The 20,402-nt window shown below is 37.7% G+C and overlaps 1 protein-coding gene across 1 annotated transcript; it reads left to right on the forward strand.

Moving 5' to 3' along the window:
• The first annotated feature begins 300 nt into the window (after positions 1–300).
• tcea3 (transcription elongation factor A (SII), 3) lies at positions 301–19,543 on the forward strand. The gene is made up of 20 exons (XM_087813269.1): positions 301–478; positions 1,810–1,872; positions 3,742–3,847; positions 3,912–4,005; positions 5,413–5,730; positions 5,789–5,947; positions 6,098–6,187; positions 7,297–7,365; positions 7,432–7,533; positions 7,606–7,671; positions 7,769–7,828; positions 8,856–8,918; positions 8,977–9,039; positions 9,109–9,183; positions 11,650–11,810; positions 11,868–11,932; positions 11,997–12,143; positions 13,480–13,626; positions 17,781–17,852; positions 18,840–19,543. Exons 1-20 carry the CDS (start codon positions 410–412, stop codon positions 18,846–18,848), a joined length of 1,998 nt encoding a protein of 665 aa, XP_087669395.1. The 5' UTR covers positions 301–409; the 3' UTR covers positions 18,849–19,543.
• Positions 19,544–20,402: the final 859 nt, after the last annotated feature.

A 20,402-nucleotide genomic window follows, 5' to 3' on the forward strand; every position in this document is an offset into this window, starting at 1 on the left:
AAAAAGTAAAAAGTGTTATTTTATTGTCTCTGGCTGAAATGTATACGTTTAGATTTAATAAAGTTGATGGATTTTTTAAGAGGAAAAGGATAATAAAATTAAATCAGTTATAACGCGTAATATCACGCACGCGCACAAAGGACCTAAACGCACCAGTTCACGGATTCAAATCCTCGCTCGTTTGCGTGACTTTTAAAAGTAACTTTTCTTGTAAAAGTGCGTGTAGTTGTGTAGTTGTGCTCGTGCGGGGCAGAGTCTATTTCGGGGGGTCATGTGTTGTGGTCAGCAGGCCCCGCCCACCCGCTCAATGAAGCGCGTAAAGTCCAACTCGCGTCTGAACCGAACCTCCGAACCTCGTCTCTGCCGCAAACACCCGGAATATAGCACCTAAAGTCCGGCCCGAGCAGCGATGACCCGGGAGGACGAGCTGGTCCGGATCGCCAAGAAGCTGGACAAGATGGTGTCTCGAGACAACACGGTGAGTGTTTGGACAGGTGACGTCTGGCGCGTGTGGGCCGACGGGCCGTGAACGCCCCACGAAGATAAAAATAAAGTTGGTTTATTATTATTATTATTATTTGTAATTAAATAAAAGTTTCTAAAGTTGTAGTTTAAGACGTGTGTGTGCAGAGGCTGCGAGTGTAACGTGAGAGTGTGTTCGTCCTAACAAGTGGTGAACAGGTGCAGGTTCTGCAGCAAGTTGTGTTTTTACTGTTTGTGCGCACATGTTGCACCGGAACACAAGTGTGTGTGTGTGTGTGTGTGTGTGTGCGTGTGTGGAGGGCATGCACTGTGAGTAAAGTTAAAGCTAAAAAAAGGTGCACACAAATGACGTGACGTAAAGTGAATTATATGAATTTTAAAGCAAAGAATAAAAAAATGTGTTGGACTTATTATTGGAATGTTTTTAAAGATGCATTTATTTTGAAAATATTTATTATGAATGAAAACCCAAACAAATTCAACCTTTCATTATAGATTTAAATTTAATTATTTTATTTAATCAAATTCAACCTGTTTCAATGACATTGTTTTTTTTTTTGTAACTTAAGTCTTTATTAAAACAAAATCAACCTTTTATTATAAATGTTTTTTAACTCAATTATTAAATTAAAACTAATTCAGCCTGTTTTTTAACTTAATTATAAAAAAAACAAAAACCTTACATTATGGTTTTTTGTTTTTTTAAATTAAATTATTTGACTAACTTTGTAAGTTATAAGTGTTTTTCAATTATTTCCTTAAAACAAATGTAACTTGTTTAATTATATACGTTTTTAACTTAAATATGTATAAAAAACAAATTATACCTTACATCATAGATGTTTTTAAATTGCGTTATTTAATTTAAACAAATTGAACCCGTTTTAATTATAAGGTTTTTTAACTTAATTATTTATTAAAACAAATTCTACCTTACATTATAGATGTTCTGTAAATTCAATTATTGAATTAAAAAATGAACCTTTCATTGTAGAAATGATCATTAAAGAACTTAATCAAATGACTAATTAATCTGACTTTGTTACTAATATTTCACTGAAGAACATAAAAAAAGAGAATTATTTAGGTGAGATGTTCGGAAGTTTCCAAACGTTGAGCTCCTGACAGTCTTGTGTTGCTAAAGCTTTGACAGCGACTCGGGAAGTTCGAGCGTCTCAGACTCACAACCTCGTCTGAGGATCTTAGACCTGCAGCGATCGCTCAAAACTCTTCAAGTGTGGATCCTGTGGTTCACTAATGAAAGACGTGTCACTCCTGATGTGTGTCACTCAACTACACAACTCTTGTTTGTGTGTGTTTGTGTAGGACGGAGCCATGGACCTGCTGAAGGAACTTAAAGGCTTCAACATGACACTCACACTTCTCCAGGTAAACACACACACACACACACACACACACACACACACACACACACACACACACACACACACACACACACACACACACACACACACACACACACACACACACACACACACACACACACACACACACACACACACACACACACACACACACACACACACACACACGATTGTGTTTCTGTTCACGACTGTCCTTGACGCTCAAAGAATGAAAAGACAGTTTGGTTTCATATTTTTCGGTCTTTTTTGTGTAGTTATGCGTCACTTGGATGCACTTCTTGGATTCCAGCACGTGTGGCACAAGTGTTTGACGTGATTGTGTTATCGTGAATATAAAGAGGTTTGGAAAGTATTGATGTGCTCAAAAATTGCAACGTTTTTTTTCCACCATACTGTTCAATTTTTCATCTTTGGCTTTTAAATGAAATTGTATTATTTATTGTAGTAATTTGATGATTTCAATAAGTTGTCTGTAAAATAAAATAATGACATTTTTATTTACAATTAACGAGCAAATATTCACTGCGTTTGTTAAATTTTTGTGTTATAATTAAACTTCCGGTTGCTAGGTGGCAGTTGTTGTTGCGTCCTCCGCAGCTAAAGCTACAATTTAATCACGTGAGACTGAGGACGAGAGGATACAGTGACACCACTAGCTTTTAAAGCTGATGTTTGGACATATTTTGGTTTGAAAACAAATGAAAGCAGTTACGACCTCGTCAAGAGTCATGTGGTCTGTAAATACTACAACACCAGAGTCAAGTACTGGACAATACTACACATATATACTTGTTACTACACTATCACAACACCAGAGTCAAGTACTCGACAATACTACAAATATATACTTGTTACTACACTATCACAACGCCAGAGTCAAGTACTGGACAATACTACACACATATACTTGTTACTACAGTATCACAACACCAGAGTCGAGTACTGGACAATACTACACATATATACTTGTTACTACACTATTACAACACCAGAGTCAAGTACTGGACAATACTACACACATGTACTTGTTACTACAGTATCACAACACCAGAGTCAAGTACAGGACAATACTACACATATATATACTTGTTACTACACTACCACAACACCAGAGTCAAGTACTGGACAATACTACACATATATACTTGTTACTACACTACCACAACACCAGAGTCAAGTACTGGACAATACTACACATATATACTTGTTACTACACTATCACAACACCAGAGTCAAGTACTGGACAATACTACACACATGTACTTGTTACTACAGTATCACAACACCAGAGTCAAGTACTGGACAATACTACACATATATACTTGTTACTACACTATCACTATATATTGTATTATTGACCCTCTATCGTGATATGTATTGACTCGCTAGATTCTTGCCAGTAAACATCGTAGTATCGATAAAATAACAAATTCAATGTTATCCTGGTGATGACTGAGGACGAGAGGATACAGTGACTCCAGCAGCTTTTAAAGCTGATGTTTGGACATATTTTGGTTTGAAAACAAATGAAAGCAGTTAAGACTTTGTCAAGAGTCATGTGGTCTGTAAATACTACAACACCAGAGTCAAGTACTGGACAATACTACACATATAAACTTGTTACTACACTATCACAATATATCATGTTTTATCATGATATTCAACGTGTCACCAGATTCTTAACAATACATAATGCTAGTGAATATTGCATGTTCCTTTCGTGTTTGTATAAGTGTATTTCAAGTGTCTTCTTATACTTTTTCCATGAGTTTTTTGTTGACCTATGTTTTTTCACACTTTTCGGTGTTGCATCACTGTGTGTTTTTACACATTTAATAAGGAGTTCTTCTTGATTTGTGACGTGTGTCTCCAGGAGACCAGGATCGGCATGAGCGTCAACGGGATCAGGAAACACTGCAACGACGAGGACGTTGTCGCTCTGGCTAAAGTTCTCATCAAGGACTGGAAGAGACTCTTGGGTTCGTATCCAACAAGTTGATGTTTCAGCAAAGTGTCAAAAACCCACTCGTTTCCCTCGCACAGACTCGGGAGAGAAACCTGCCGAGGCGAAGAACGGCGTGGACGGCGAGAAAGCGGCGCCGTCGCCCGACAGCTCGCTCTGCCAGAAGCACAGCAGGTCAGAACTTTCTCTCGCACACGTACATGTTGTCGAGCAGAGAGTGAGAAGTGATGTGTTGTTGAGCTTCAGCACGAGAGGCTGGAAACAGATCTGTGTGATTGTGACGTTTCTAATACTGGAACAATTATACTGTCACAAATATTTAGATAAAGACCGTTTTCAGGCTTTTGTACAACTATAGGAGGTAAATGTCTGGACAAAAACTTGTATGTACTTCTATATGATTTTAACGTAAACAAAACAAAACATCCCAGTAACAATTAAAGGTAAAAAAAAATGTAATGTAGGTTTTGATTCATTTAATTCAATAATGTATTTATCGAAAAGGTAGAATTCTATTCATTTAAAAAGAATAAACAAAACAAATGTTTTCAAGATAATTATTTTTTTTGCACATAGAGTTTTAGATTCTAATTCCAATAATTCGAAAAAAACATTTTCTAAATTCAATATTGTTCAATAAATAGCTGTTCAAATTCAATATAAAATGTTGCTGTTATCTAACCAGACCAATCCAATCGAGCCCTGAGCGGAACTTTTAAATTCACATCAAGCTTGAAAACTACCATTACTTTAAAATTGCTTGAATCTAATGTAACTTAATTCATTGAATTTTTTTAATTATAGGAAAAAAAATAAAAACATGTGTAAAAAGAATTATTTATTTAGCAAACATTGGAATATTTTCATTCAATAATTAAAAAAGTTTAATATAAAATGTATTTGATTAAACTATTAAATAATAGTATTCAATGCTTTAAAAACAAACAATGTTAAAATAATATTGTAATTATAGTTTACAGTTAAAACTATGTAATATACTTCCAAATATTTCTAATCAGAAATGTGTCATTTTTAAAAGAGTACCTTCAGTTTGTACTGGCTAGCAAGTGGGCGGAGCTACATCATGAAGTGAAGGGTCTAGCATTAGCATTAGCGGCTAGTTTGACGTAAACACGACACACGGTTCTCACGACTTCATCAAATACTCATCTGGACCAGAACTTATGGACTCTTTTTTTTTTGGGAAAGCGTGTAATTTAATGGAGTTGTTTTGATGTCGGCTAAGATAATTGTTATTTCCCCAAAGATGGTGGTTAATATCTTCTATTATTTCATAAAGTAACCTCCAGGTAACTTCATCAATTTGCACGAGAGTCGCCGAAACGAGTGCTCATTATATTCAATGTCTCCTGGTGATCAGGATAATTGTCATTTGAACAAAACACGGGTTATTAAAGCGTAGATACGATCGTGACGGTGAGGCGTCTCTGATGCAGCAGATGCTCTGGACGGTCCAGGTTCTGTTGCTGGACCGCGTGACTCACGCTTGTTTTTCTGGCCACGAAAACATCATTAAGTCCAGACCTGAAGGGAACATTGGGCTTTCTTTGTGTGTGTTAGTCATAGGAAGCTGGGCGTCAAAGACAAACACAGCAAAAACAAAAGACAAAAGGATCGCGGTAAACATGAAGGGGAGACGCTCCGGTCCGGAGATGAAAGGAAGGAACGACAGAAGCGCCCGGAGGAAGACGGGAAGCAAAGAGTGGTGGATCTGGAGTCGGAGGAGAGGAGGGAAGGGAGGAAGGAGAAGGACGAGGAGGCGAGGAAGACGAGGCGGGAGGACGAGACGAGGGAGAGACCCCCGGAGAGAGTGAGCGAAGAAGGGAGGAACGAAAGACAGGAGAGGCAGGATCCGGCGCCGAGGCCCGTGTTCGCGAGGTGAGCGGCTTCGCCACGACACCGACGAACACCACGGGTTCAAATCCCTTCTTTTTAGGAGAGGGGTGTTAGACAGCACCGTCCTGTACCCCGGGATCAACTGCTCGCCGCCGCGAGCCCAGCGCCCGCCGCGACCCAAGCGCTCGCCGCGAGCCCAGCGCCCACCGCTGCCCGTCAAACGCCCGCCGTCTCTGATGGAGCAGAGGAAGGACAAGAGGTCGAGGCAAGAGTGTGACGGTGCATGAGGAGGCGTGGCCTAAGACGACCCCGCGTGCATGTGGCTAACAGAACCGCATGCTGGTTTGGACTGGTTTTTGAGCTGGTTTTTGAGCCGGTTTTGAGCGTTTGATGGGCGCTGTCGTGACAGGAAGGAAGGCCGAGACCACGGGCGCCCTCACCCGCCTCGGCCCGTCTCCCCGCCGGTGAGGAGGCCGTCACTGGACCTGAAGAAGGAAAGGTCAGGCAGTGTGTGGCTGCATGTTGTTGTAGGGTCGAAGAAAACATGGACACACAATTTTTTGCTTTTATATTACGTTATTCTAAGGTTTATATTCCAATAAAGTGTGTATGGATTAAAAAATAATTCACTTAAACTGACATGTCAATGTGTTTCTATGTCGCAATTAAACCTCCGACCACTAGATGGCAGCAGTCATTAGAGCCTCACAGCTAAAGGAACAAATTAGATCCTGGCCATGACTGAGGACGAGAGGATACAGTGACTTCAGCAGCTTTTAAAGCTGATGTTTGGACATATTTTGGTTTGAAAACAAATGAAAGCAGTTACGACTTTGTCAAGATTCATGTGGTCTGTAAATACTACAACACCAGAGTCAAGTACTGGACAATACTACACATATATCCTTGTTACTACACTGTCACAACACCAGAGTCAAGTACTAGACAATACTACAAATATATACTTGTTACTACAGTATCACAACACCAGAGTCAAGTACTGGACAATACTACAAATATATACTTGTTACTACAGTATCACAACACCAGAGTCAAGTACTGGACAATACTACACATATATCCTTGTTACTACACTATCACAACACCAGAGTCAAGTACTGGACAATACTACACATACAGTATATCCTTGTTACTACACTATCACAACACCAGAGTCAAGTACTGGACAATACTACACATATATCCTTGTTACTACACTATCACAACACCAGAGTCAAGTACTGGACAATACTACACATATATCCTTGTTACTACACTATCACAAGACCAGAGTCAAGTACTGGACAATACTACAAATATATACTTGTTACTACAGTATCACAACACCAGAGTCAAGTACTGGACAATACTACAAATATATACTTGTTACTACACTATCACAACACCAGAGTCAAGTACTGGACAATACTTCAAATATATACTTGTTACTACAGTATCACAAGACCAGAGTCAAGTACTCGACAATACTTCAAATATATCCTTGTTACTACACAATATATGGTATCGTTGACCCTGTATCGTGATACGTGTTACACACCCGTAGTTCTGACCAACAGGAAGTCAACACGATGTTCATTTTCACGTCAGGAAATTCCCGACAGACCCGAACGCCCCGGTGGCTCCTCTTCCTCTGCACCTCCACCCTCCTCCTGCCAGGTCAGGCTCATCCATCCATCCATCCATCCCTCCGTCACCACTGAAAACATGTGTTATCTCGCGTAGAAAAGTGCCGCCCGACCCCAACGCCCCCTTCGCTCCGCTCCCCTTCCACCTGCACCCGCCTCCCGCCCCCAAGCGTCCCACCCTGGACGGGAAGAGGGACAGGTCTGGACGGACGACATGGACCAGACCTGATGCTTCTGCTCTCTTACGTTCTTCTGCTTTGTGTCGGAGCAGAAAGGAGTCGTCGGAGTCTAAGCCACAGTCGGAAAAGAAAGCCAGAGAGCATGAGAAGAAAGAAAGGTGTGAAGGCTGAGGACGAGAGGATACAGTTATATTGTAGACTGTGAGGCGTCTAAGGGTGAAGGTCTGCTGCTGAAAACATGTTCTCTTCTTGCAGGAAAGACTCCACTGACGGGAAAGTGGCTAAAAAACACTCGAGCGAAGCCAAGAAAGAAAGGTGAGAGAAGATCTGATTCAGAGATTCATTTCATCTTCATATGAAGCCACTAAAGTACCAGCGTCGGTGGCGAGAGAAGGAAGATTCAAGCCTGAATAAACAACATTTGTTAGTCGTTGAAGTCGAAGAGGCGAGGAGATGCCGGAGCTTCACGACGTCCATCGAACGCTTCATTAGTCCAGAGAATGTCGGTCGTGACGAGAAGAACTTCTGCAGCTACTGCTCTCACTTCTCGTCGTTTAATCGAGAGTTAAGTCGGATTTAAACTGAGCATTATTCAAAATATCAGGAGGAAGAGTCTCATGAAAAGTCAGTTTTATTACTATGGGAGTATTTCAATCAAACGGTTGAAATATATATATTTTTTTTAATCATTTAATTAAAAAATCTTATATTTGTCAATTCAACTACATATTTGAAAACATATAGTTCCATATTCTAATTCCAATGACTCCAAAATACAATTTCTAAATTAAATATTTTAAGCATTTTAAATTCAACATAAAAATGTTGGTATAAAAGTTCCACCACTATTAGATCAATCGATCAAGTAGCTCTGTGATCTATTGGTATGGTCTGGTGTCACCATTACACCAACATTTTTATATTGAATTTAAAAGACATAGAAAAGACAGAAATGTAGTTATTATTATTTTTCAAATGATTAGAATTGGAATACCAAACTGTGTACGCTCACAAATTATTGAATTAAGTTATTCAATAAAACACAAATGCACCATTTTAATACAGAAATGATTGAAATAAATGCTTTAAAATATTTAAATGAATAAAAATGTAAACATTAAAATGGTATCAAAAGCTTGGCAAGGTTCACCATATTCTTTAAAAACATTATTTCGAGGCAGCTCTAGAAGTCCCGACACTTCTTGAAGCACCTGAATGCACCATGGCTTCCTCCAGGCTGGTAATAAAAGAGAGTGAAAAAGAAAACAAATAGGATTAGTTGAAGAGAAGAAGGATTATATATCTGGAGGAAAAGTCATATTAAAAAACATTCTAACTGCAGGAAGGACTCGAGCGACTTGAAACATGCTGTGAAACGCCAATCAACCGATTCCAGACCTGACAGGTAGGACTGAAGTCAAACGTGAACCATCTCCATGGTAACTAACGTTGTCGCCTTGAAGGCGAGAGTCTTGTGAGTCCAAGAGAAGCGTCTCACCGGCAGCCAAGAAGCTGAGCAGCGAGAGGTGACCACAGTCCTGCTCTCTTGTTATTCATGCATCGTGTTGTGACAGCGAGTCGTTTCCTGGTCGCAGGAGAGAGTCCAGCGGATCCAAGACCAGCCAGCCCGGGGCGCCGCAGAGGAAACCCTCCACGGACACCAACGAAAGGTCGCTTAGATGTCACATGACCGGGGGTCACCGAGATGTTCTTCACTCCGACAGTGATAGACTTTTGTATCTGGAGCTTTATCGACAGCAGGATCTCGCTTGTTGAGGATCATTGAAACCTCAGGATCGTGAGGTGGTTATGATGCGTCCTGTAGGTGTCGCTCACGAGGCCCTTGTTAGGAAAAATAATAACGTCATGAAGATTTATGAGCTGCTTTAACACTTCATGGAAGTTTTATCCCATAACATATGAAGGTAAATGTGTTTCTTTATTTTTTCTTTAAAAAATATTGTATTTTAAAATTTTAAAAAGTGGCTTCAGTGAAAAAAAAAACAGTTCAAATCAAATCAAATGAATTTCAATTTCAATAACAAAAGTTGCGTCAATAAAAAAACGAGTTCATTTAAAATTAAAATAACGTAACATCATTTAAATAAATGCAACAAAAGTTCAGTCAATCAAAGATAAAACTTTTACCTTAAAAAGTTGCTTCAATCAAAAAGATTTAATGAAACAAAATAAAACAAAATAAGAAAAAACGAAAATTAAATTAAAGCATTTTCAACCGTTTAAATGTCTTTTTTAAATTTTTATTTAAACGTTTTTATTTGATTCAACTAATCATTTTGTGTTTGGAACATTTTATATTTAATTTACACTTAATATTTAAATCTCCCAAAAATTCAATGGGGTTGAAATATTTATCTTTTTATTGATTTTAAATCGAAAATATCAGTTAAATTGAGTTTTTTATGATTGAAAATACATTTTTCTTACAGCAACGTGTTCTTTGATTAAAGACATTTTTTTTAAATCAAATCTTCTTTTTGAAATTGAATAATATATGTTTTTTTCAATTCAAACAGAAAAAAAAAAAAAAAAACTACTTCTATGATACTGAACCTGTACCGAAACATACCTTAAAATAAAAACAGTGGAAACACGATTTAAAAAATAATAATAATATAAGCGTTATTTATAAATATGGACATTTTTACAATAAAAACACTTAAATGAATGAATTAAATTAAATTGAAATTAGGAAGCAACATTTAGTTGTGGTCTGGCACACATGGTATCAGAGCCAACATCTTATTAAAGAGTAAGTCACGTGATGCGTCTCCACTGAGCTCTCGTCATGGAATCTTAATTACAGCGACGCTGCAGGAGATAAATCAGAGTTCATGTGTCGACACGTGTCGGTGGAGACGACCACGAGTGTGTGGAAACAAACGCCTCACCGCGGCGACTTTAATTAAAGTTTAGAAGAACGACTGCATAATTAACAATCCCTGACGCGTTCACTGACACCGTCGCTGCTCCGGAGGCGGAGAGTTGCGAGTACGAATCCCGTCCTCAGTATCTTGACGCACCACGATACAAGCACCTGTACACCCCTCAACACCCGTACACCCCTCAACACACTCAGAATCACCTCCTCTAAACTGGAAAAGCTGGAGTTACCAATACTTCAACACAACTAGTGTTCCTCAACATTTTTGTGCAGATGTGTCGAGGTCATGTCGTGCTTTACAAGTGCAGCCAATAAGAATGAGTTCAAGCCATTAACCTTCTAGAAAGTCCTCGGTGAACTTTTCTGCTGCATCTATTGCAACAGTTTTGCTTTTATATCCTCAATATCACAGCTTTTATCTGTGTGTAAACAAGAGATACCTGCAGTGATTCTTCTTACAACACACATTATGCTCTAGACGTTAGAAGACCTTGAGAATATACAAGTATATCATATAGTATATCATCGCCATAGGATTATTGAATGTTATACATTTATAAATATACATATTATATTAAACATAATTATTATTTCTTTTTTTTTTTTTATAAAATTATTGAATTCAATCAATTATTTTGTTTATTGAATTTTATATTATTGAATTCAATACTCCTTGAATTCAACAATAAATATATATATTTTTAAACAATTGAATTCACATGTTTAAATTGAATTATTTATTTTTACATAATGAGATGATATAATTTTCTTTTTCTAAATTCGATTTTTAATGTATAGCCATTTAAATCCATTGTTGTCTAGGGGTTTATAATGTACTTATGCTTTTATATTTAATTTAAAAAGATACAAATAACGAAATATTGAATAATTGGAATTAAATTAATTCATTTTGAAAATATTACATTTTTTAAATGAAATTATAAAAAAACAACCATTAAAACTTTCTATATAGAAATCATTGAATTCAATAAAACTCATTTATCATCGTAGACATTGTTTAATTCAATTATATATTTTTTTTAAATGCTGAAAAAAAACAACATTTAAATAAAATAAAAATCTTAAACGTGAAATTCAACCATTCAATATCTAGAAGACACCGACATAGAAAACTAGTCTATTCTTTTCTTTATTCAATTCATAAACATGAAGCTACATTTAACACTTGAACTCTATGTTTGATCGCCATAGTAACGTCTCTCATCTACAGGAAAAACAAAATGGAGGCTCCTAAAACTCCCACCACTCCCACCAGCCCCATGTCTCCGGGCTTCAGCTCCCCCGGGGGGCCCCTGTCCCCGAGCCTGTCCACGGGAGACTCTGTGAGGGACAAGTGCATCGAGATGCTGGCGGCGGCTCTTCGCACGGACGGTGAGGCGGACCCTGGACTCCTGAGGCGGCGCTCCACTAACTGCGCTCTCCCCACAGACCACTACAAGGACTTCAGCACCAACTGTGACGGGATGGCGGCGGAGCTCGAGCATCATATCCTTCTCACGCTCTCTGACACCCTCACGTCCACCCGAGGCTGACCTTGACCCCGCCTCACATATCTACCAGGAGTATCGCGCCGTGGACATGAAGTACAAGAACAGGGTGAGGAGCCGCATCAGCAACCTGAAGGACCCCAAGAACCCGGGGCTTCGCAAGAACGTTCTCGCCGGGAACATCGACCTGAGCCGCATCGCAACCATGACATCAGAGGTAAAGTTGTTATCCTGCTCTAGACGTGTATTAGAGTCAGGGATGATGACGTCTGATAACATATCTAAATATGCATGTCATGTGATCCTTGTGTGTCATGTGATCATTTATGTTATCTGTGTCATATGATCATTTATGTGATTAATATCGGCGTCATGTGATCATTTATCAGTGTCATGTGATCATTTATGTGATTGATATCGGCTTCATGTGATCATTTATCAGTGTCATGTGATCCTTATGTGTCATTTGACAATTTATGTAATTATTATCCATGTCATGTGATCATCAATGGTTGTCATGTGATCATTTATTTAATTATTATCCATGTCATGTGATCGTTTCACTGTGTCATGTGATCATTTATGTGATTGATATCGGCGTCATGTCATCATTTATCAGTGTCATGTGATCATTTATTTGATTAATAACGGCTTCATGTGATCATTTCTCGGTGTCATGTGATCATTTATGTGATTCATATCGCCGTCATGTGATCATTTATCGCTGTCATGTGATCCTTATGTGTCATGTGACCATTTATTTAATTATTATCGATGTCATGTGATCATTTATGAGTGGCATGTGACCATTTATTTAATTATTATCGATGTCATGTGATCATTTATGAGTGTCATGTGATCATGTATTTGATTATCATTTGTGTCATGTGATCGTGTATGTGATTATTATTTGTGTCATGTAATCATTTATGGGTGTCATGTGATCATTTATACAAGCATTTGTGTCATGTGATCATTTCAGTGATTATTATTTGTGTCATGTGATCATGTATTGGTGTCATGTGATAATTTATGTGATTGTTATTTGTGTCATGTGATCATTTGTGATTATTATTTGTGTCATATGATCATTTATGGGTGTCATGTGATCATTTGTGATATTATTTGTGTCATGTGATCTTTTTTGGGTTTCATGTAATCATTTATGGGTGTCATGGATCATTTGTGATTATTTTTTGTGTCATGTGATCATGTATGGGTGTCATGTGATAATTTAAGTGATTATTTGTGTCATGTCATCATTTACAGGTGTCATGTGATCAGTATGTGTTATGTATTCTTCTATGTTCATTTCATAGATTGTATTAATAATGTGTTGCTTCAGATGATTTTATTTCTCTTGATTAATCTGTGAAAACATTAACTCTGAAGTTTTTCACTAAATCCTCTGAAAACTAAATATAAATGTCACTAACTTTATTAATAATGGAAGAGCAAAACAATCTATAATGTGATCTTCACACAAGTCATGTGTAGTTACAATAATCCACCCGTGGTAGTTAGTGAAATGACTAAGTCAAGGTTCTCTGCAGGAGATGGCGAGCGACGAGCTGAAAGAGCTGAGGAACGTTCTGACGCAGGAGGCCATCAGGGAACACCAGATGGCCAAGACCGGAGGAACATCCACAGACCTGCTGCAGTGCGGCAAGTGCAAGAAGAGGAACTGCACCTACAACCAGGTCAGGACTCGCTGTCCAACACACACACGCACACAAACACACACAAACACACACACACCTGTTGACACGTGACTGTGTTTACTGTCGTCACGCTCTTCCATCCACGCTATACAAGTACTCGTCTGTTTCTGTATACGTGTGCGTTTCAAAGGCCACCAGCAGGGGCAACGTTGAGTTCAGTCCGACGTCTTCTTCTGTCACTTTCTTAGACGTTATTAAACCTGATCTAGGATCAGTGACTTTGAACAAGTCATTTAGTTACAGGTAATTCTTTCAAAAGTAACTCATTCAAGTTACTTTCAAAGTAACTAGTTACTAAGGAAACTTTTGAGTGAAAGAAGGAGAAGAATTGGACGATTGCAGGGGTCGGTGTAAGTTTGGACGCTGAGATTAAACTATTGAGAAAAAAGGTAAGAAATATACATTAAAAAACAAATATTAATACAATCAATTAGATATAGATTAATGTATTCGTTTTTAGTCACTTATTAGAAACTTAAACTCACATGAAAGTCCCTATTTTAAATTATCGATCACACAAACCTATGTTAAAACCTTAACAACGCCGAGTAAAATAAACACAAAACAACCTTTTAAAAGGGAAATGTATATTAAAAACAATGCAAAACTCAAAGAGTTAAATCAAACCGAAGTGAACTGATCGAACCAACAGAAGAAAACTTCACTTTTCACTTCAATAAAAACAAAAAAACAACATTTCTGTCTCATCACCCGACAGTTTGTGTTCGTGCACATTTAGCAAAATTCTGATTTAAAAAGAAAAAAGATTTTCTGTGAATTCATTGAAGTCATTCATATTACACAGCGTTTTGTTTAAAATATCCCACGCTCCTGAACGCACCATAGCAACCCCGACGTCATTGAATGCATCGTTCACGTGTGACCAGGAGGTGCAGAGAAAAGTTTACGTTGACATTATGATGTAACTATTATGTATTAGTAGTAAAGACAGTGATTTCTATCTATACGTTAAGTGTATTTGTCATCTGGTGTATGTGGGGATCTAACCCGCAACCTTATGAATGACCCTTGAGCAAGCGAGCTCATGGTAGGCGAGAAGCAGCAACACAAGAGGAAGGAAGAGAAGGATGATGTAACTAGAAAGGAAGAGACAAGTTATGAAGTGACGAGTTACATCACTGGTTAGTAATTAAGCTGCTTAAGATTTAAATAATGGAAACTATTTGTGTAGAAGTGAAGCTTCTTTTGATTATTCATCTGCTCAAGTGTTCGGTTGAATAATCCACTTATTTAATTAACAAATTATACAAAAGACAAAAGTGTTATTTTTGAGACCATAACTCAAAGTTATTGATGATCTAAAGTAAACTTTGTCGTCAGCATTCATGAGGAAACTTGTTGTGACTTTTAAAACGTCTAAATGTCAGGTTGACATTTAAGTATACAAGTAGAGGATAAATAATAAAAAAAAGACATGAGTCAGGGATATAAAAATACTACAAGTCATGGTGACACCGATATAGGATTTTTAAAAAATGCCTTAATATATGAGAAACTTTTTATTACTATTGACCATCTGCTGCAACAGCTCGGCCCTGCAGACGCTTCTGGTTTTTGTGCCAACTTCACGACCTCGTAAAGGCCTCGGACAAAAAAAAAACGACTCAAAACTCAGATGACGATCTGTGACCTCCCAAAAATTATCCTGTTTCAGCCAAAAAACACGGCCCTTCGGCCAGGTTAGAGACCCTTGATGACCCCCGAGGTCCCTTCATTTGCTGTCCGTCTCACCTGATCTGGGTTGGAGGAACACGACTAACACTTAACTTTTCATTCATTTTCCTGCGTGACGGACGGATGGACAGTGTTTTTATTTTAGTAAATAAGTAGCTTTCAAATCATTGTGGATTATATTCTAATAAATAATGTATAAAATAGTGTAATTCATTTGATTAATTTACAATTAAGAGGCATATTCACTGCGTTTGTTCATTTTTGTCTTGCCTATAAACCACCCGGCCACTAGATGGCAACAGTCACTCTGAATGAAAGAAATCCTGCAAGGTCCTGGGGATGACTGAGGACGAGAGGATGCATATTTTGGTTTGAAAACAAATGAAAGCAGTAGAGTCATCTGGTCTGGAAATTCTGCAATATATGAATGAAGTATGAATATATTTTTAAAAACATGTGTATGTATATATATATATATATATATATATATATATATGTTGAGAGGGGTGTGAAAAATTGTTGATACCCTTCAAAATCATGATATGATTCATGATATTGTGTCAATAATTTTTTATCTTTTGGCTTTCAAATCATATTTATATTATTTTTTTCATAGTTATATTATGCTTCATATTCCAACAATGTGTGTATAGTCAATTTTATTGACAATTAACATGCAAAAATAAACAGTAATGGCGATGACTGAGGACGAGAGGATACAGTGAGTCCAGCAGCTTTTAAAGCTGATGTTTGAACATAATTTGGTTTGAAAACAAATGAAAGCAGTTACGACTTATCAAGAGTCATGTGGTCTGTAAATACTACAACACCAGAGTCAAGTACTGGACAATACTACACATATATCCTTGTTACTACACTATCACAACACCAGAGTCAAGTACTGGACAATACTACACATATATACTTGTTACTACACTATCACAACACCAGAGTCAAGTACTGGACAATACTACAAATATATACTTGTTACTACACTATCACAACACCAGAGTCAAGTACTGGACAATACTACAAATATATACTTGTTACTACACTATCACAACACCAGAGTCAAGTACTGGACAATACTACAAATATATACTTGTTACTACACTATCACAACACCAGAGTCAAGTACTGGACAATACTACAAATATATACTTGTTACTACACTATCACAACACAAGAGTCAAGTACTGGACAATACTACACATATATACTTGTTACTACACTATCACAACACCAGAGTCAAGTACTGGACAATACTACAAATATATACTTGTTACTACACTATCACAACACCAGAGTCAAGTACTGGACAATACTACAAATATATACTTGTTACTACACTATCACAACACCAGAGTCAAGTACTGGACAATACTACACATATATACTTGTTACTACACTATCACAACACCAGAGTCAAGTACTGGACAATACTACAAATATATACTTGTTACTACACTATCACAACACCAGAGTCAAGTACTGGACAATACTTCAAATATATCCTTGTACTACAGTATCATAATATATAGTAATTATATTCTTGCCTATACATGACCCTAAACAGAACTGAAAGGACCATATTTATGATCCTTGAAGACACTTCCTGATGAAACATGATGATATAAAGTATAAATGCAGGAACACGTCTGAAGGCCAACGACCTCTTCTCTGGAGATCACTCGTACTCAAGTGTCAACATCAGCCGACACTCGTCTCATCGCAGCGGCACCTGAAGAGGCCGACCTGCCGTGAATACTAAACCCTCTCTGCTGACTCAGAAGAAAATCCCATCTTTTACACTCGTCCTTGAACCTCTCACCACCAACTCTCAAGCGAGATGAAGAAGACTTGGGTCGGTGTCGAGGAAGGATCCTGGAGAGCGGAACAGTCCTTGGTGACTTCACGGTCCGAGGAGACGACAGAAGATGATGGAGCAGCTTCATTACTGGAGCGGCGGCTCAGCTAGCCGGGGGCAGAGACGCTCATTCATTATACATGTGCTGTGTAATAAAATGTCAAAATCAATTCCGTCATTTGAGCGGACCGGTGGACGCCAACTGGTGGACACGGTTGCCACGGTAACCGGGGACAGAGTTCCTCCAGGGCACAGATGTGTTGGTTCCGGCCGTGAAAAGTGGAACAAGAGTCGATGATTTGGGCCTCGTGTCGGCAGCTGCTCCAACACCAGATGTCCAGAGTTATTTCCCACAAACACCACGAACCTAAAGACTCAAAACAACCGTTTCCAATCAACGGAGGCGACTAATGGACTCCAACCTTCGAGGCCGAGGACGATGATGAAGAAGCTTGTTTACGTCCGACGCTTGATTACCGCGTTTGTAAAAGATCGAGAGCTTCTTGGTGAAGGAGCTTCTTAATGAAATTAATATTTCAAAGCGTGAGACGTTTTTATTCTGGGCCTCCAGGTGCAGACCCGCAGCGCAGATGAACCCATGACCACCTTCGTCCTGTGCAACGAGTGTGGAAACCGCTGGAAGGTGAGTTACGACTCATTTCTGCTCCTTTTTTATGGAAGGAAATCAGTGCCAGGATATTAAAATTTAATATAATTAATTATTGGATTCTTTAATTAAAAGAAACCTCTTTAAAACATATTATTTTGTACGTAGTTTGATATTCTAATTCCAATAGCTCAAAAGTCAACTTTTGAAAAGTAATATCCTTTATTCATAGTATTTTAAATTAAATAATAAACTGTTGGTATCATTTTTAGGATTGAAAAAAAGAACAATTAAATGTGATAAATTGTATCTTGATGATAAAAAATGAAGGTAAAGAAAATGGTCATGAACTTATTTTGCTAAATAAGGATCAATTAAATAGTAAATATTTGAGCACAACATGTAAATATGAATAGTTTATATATTACATTTAAAATGTAATGAATTGAAAAATATTGAATTTAGAACATTCATTTTTAAATTAATGGAATTCAAATATAAAACTTTGTATAAAACAAGTCATTCAATTTGAAAATACATTTTTAAAAATTTAGAAATTTCGTTGCTTGGCAACCGTTAAAAACACAGCAGAGTGAATGTATATATAAAAAGTATTTTTATATTAAATTAAAAATTAATAAGTTAAAAACTGTGCAATATAGTATAAACAGAATAAATAAATAACGTTTTAAATATTGCATATAATAATTAATGTATATAAAAGTATACATTTTAAAAAAAGAAAGTGAAATATGTTGTAAATAGAATAAATCATAATGTATTTTGCATAGCTCAGTTATATTTTGTTCAGCAGTCTGATGGCCAGAGGAAGTAAAAATTCAACCTTTCAATATATAGATATGATTGAACCAACTGAGTAAAACTACTTCAGGATGTCTAGTTGCACATTCTTTAATGAATGTTTTTGAAGAAATGTAAATAATAAATCATGTACAATTGAACCATTCAATCTCCTGACGTTCATGATCTACTTCTATACATCTTCACTAACTCTCTTCTCAGTTCTGTTGACGTCTCCGTCCTGAACGTCCCGACAACAGCGACGACATCATCGTCTCGACATTTTCCACAATTGGGACGACGAAGCCGATCCAAATTATTTTTCTTACTTTTTCCATTTGTGATTTCCACGCTTGTGATGACTTGACATGTTTGACAATTAAAAGGGCGAGCGACGCACGAGTGTAGCTGCAGTGTTTTCATACAACTCTTCACTCACCATCATCGCTGCGACACGAGTCCTGACGTCTGGAAGATGATCTCACCGAAAAGTTACTTCTGTTACTTCCTGTTGTATGAAGCGTTACGAGTATCAGTAGAATTTGAGCACATTTCTTGGACCTTTTTGTCTTTAACCTTCACAGATTATTTTGAAAAATCGATAAATGTCTGATAATCTCTAGTATCACGTTGAGAGGCTCAATCTACAAGTTACCGTATGGTTTGCACTAGGACTGCACGATATATCGAACAAATATTGATATCGTATTATTGGCACGTGCGATATGCATCAAAAACATGTGATCATTTATAATTTTTTATCGTATAAATCAATCATTTCTTAAACGCGCACTTCAACCAATCAGTGTCACGTTCTGTAAAGTTGTCAATTTGTACTTCTATGTCTCGTTGTTGTTTACGTCTCCGTCCGTCTGTGAACTGTCGGCGCGCTGACTTATACACGGAAGTAATACTAACTTATGATCCAGTCACTCGTCTCTTTCAACATCCTTTGTTAAAGCAACATATTGTAAGAACTTTTCATCTCGTCTCAGTTGTTTTCCTATAAGATCGTGAACTTCCAAACAAACCTGTCCGTCTTCACCGTATGCTAACGAGCTAAGTTGTTAGCGTCATTTATAAAGTGTTATGTGTGCGTGTACAAGGAGGTGGATTTATTATTGATTTGGTGATATCGCGATATATTTTAAAAACTCCAGGTACCAAACAAACTCAGTTTGAGGTCAGCAAGAACAAGCAGAATGAATACACAAGGGCAGTAGATTACAAGGCGCAATTTAAAGAACATTTTAAGTGCACTTTATGGTCACAAAAATACTTTAGTTTTTTACCTCTGCCAAGTAGGTCGGTTTTTCATAACAAGAGATACATTATTCAATTTTGGGATTGTTCCGAATGACCATCTGGATCCACATATAATTTGAAGTTTTGTCACTCTTTGTGGTGCAGAAGGAGCCGACGTTGTGAGCTCTTTTTCAAGTGCTGTGCGTGTTGTGAAGGCAAGTTTGGGAACGCTACTGCCACCTTCAGGTCATTGCTCTCAATGATTTTTCAGATGCTTAAAAAAAAATATTTATATAGAAAATAAACAAGGATAATCTTTAATCAAGGGTGTAAATCAACTGCTTGGGGGAGGTCTGCGCACACTTCATTGACCGCCACGGAAGAAGAAATGCAACAATAAAAGGAGATGTTGCAGCGCCGGCTTCTCACTACAGGGGGCAACAAAGCTTCACACCTCCACCACTAACCTGCTCTGGATGATCCAAAGATCTACCCGAGCGACAGCGAGAGACTCTCGACCTGCCACTGATTCTCTGCTGC

The sequence above is a fragment of the Callionymus lyra genome, chromosome 17 (assembly GCF_982586985.1).
Source record: "Callionymus lyra chromosome 17, fCalLyr1.hap1.1, whole genome shotgun sequence".
In the NCBI taxonomy this organism is placed as follows: Eukaryota; Metazoa; Chordata; class Actinopteri; order Syngnathiformes; family Callionymidae; genus Callionymus; species Callionymus lyra.

Bases quoted from the DNA above. Each gene is read 5' to 3' on its own strand.
- tcea3 (XM_087813269.1), top strand. From the start codon at position 410: ATGACCCGGGAGGACGAGCTGGTCCGGATCGCCAAGAAGCTGGACAAG. The intron at 3,848-3,911 runs GTTCGTATCCAA...TCCCTCGCACAG, and splicing joins GGACTGGAAGAGACTCTTGG to ACTCGGGAGAGAAACCTGCC. The intron at 8,919-8,976 runs GTAGGACTGAAG...GTCGCCTTGAAG, and splicing joins ACCGATTCCAGACCTGACAG to GCGAGAGTCTTGTGAGTCCA.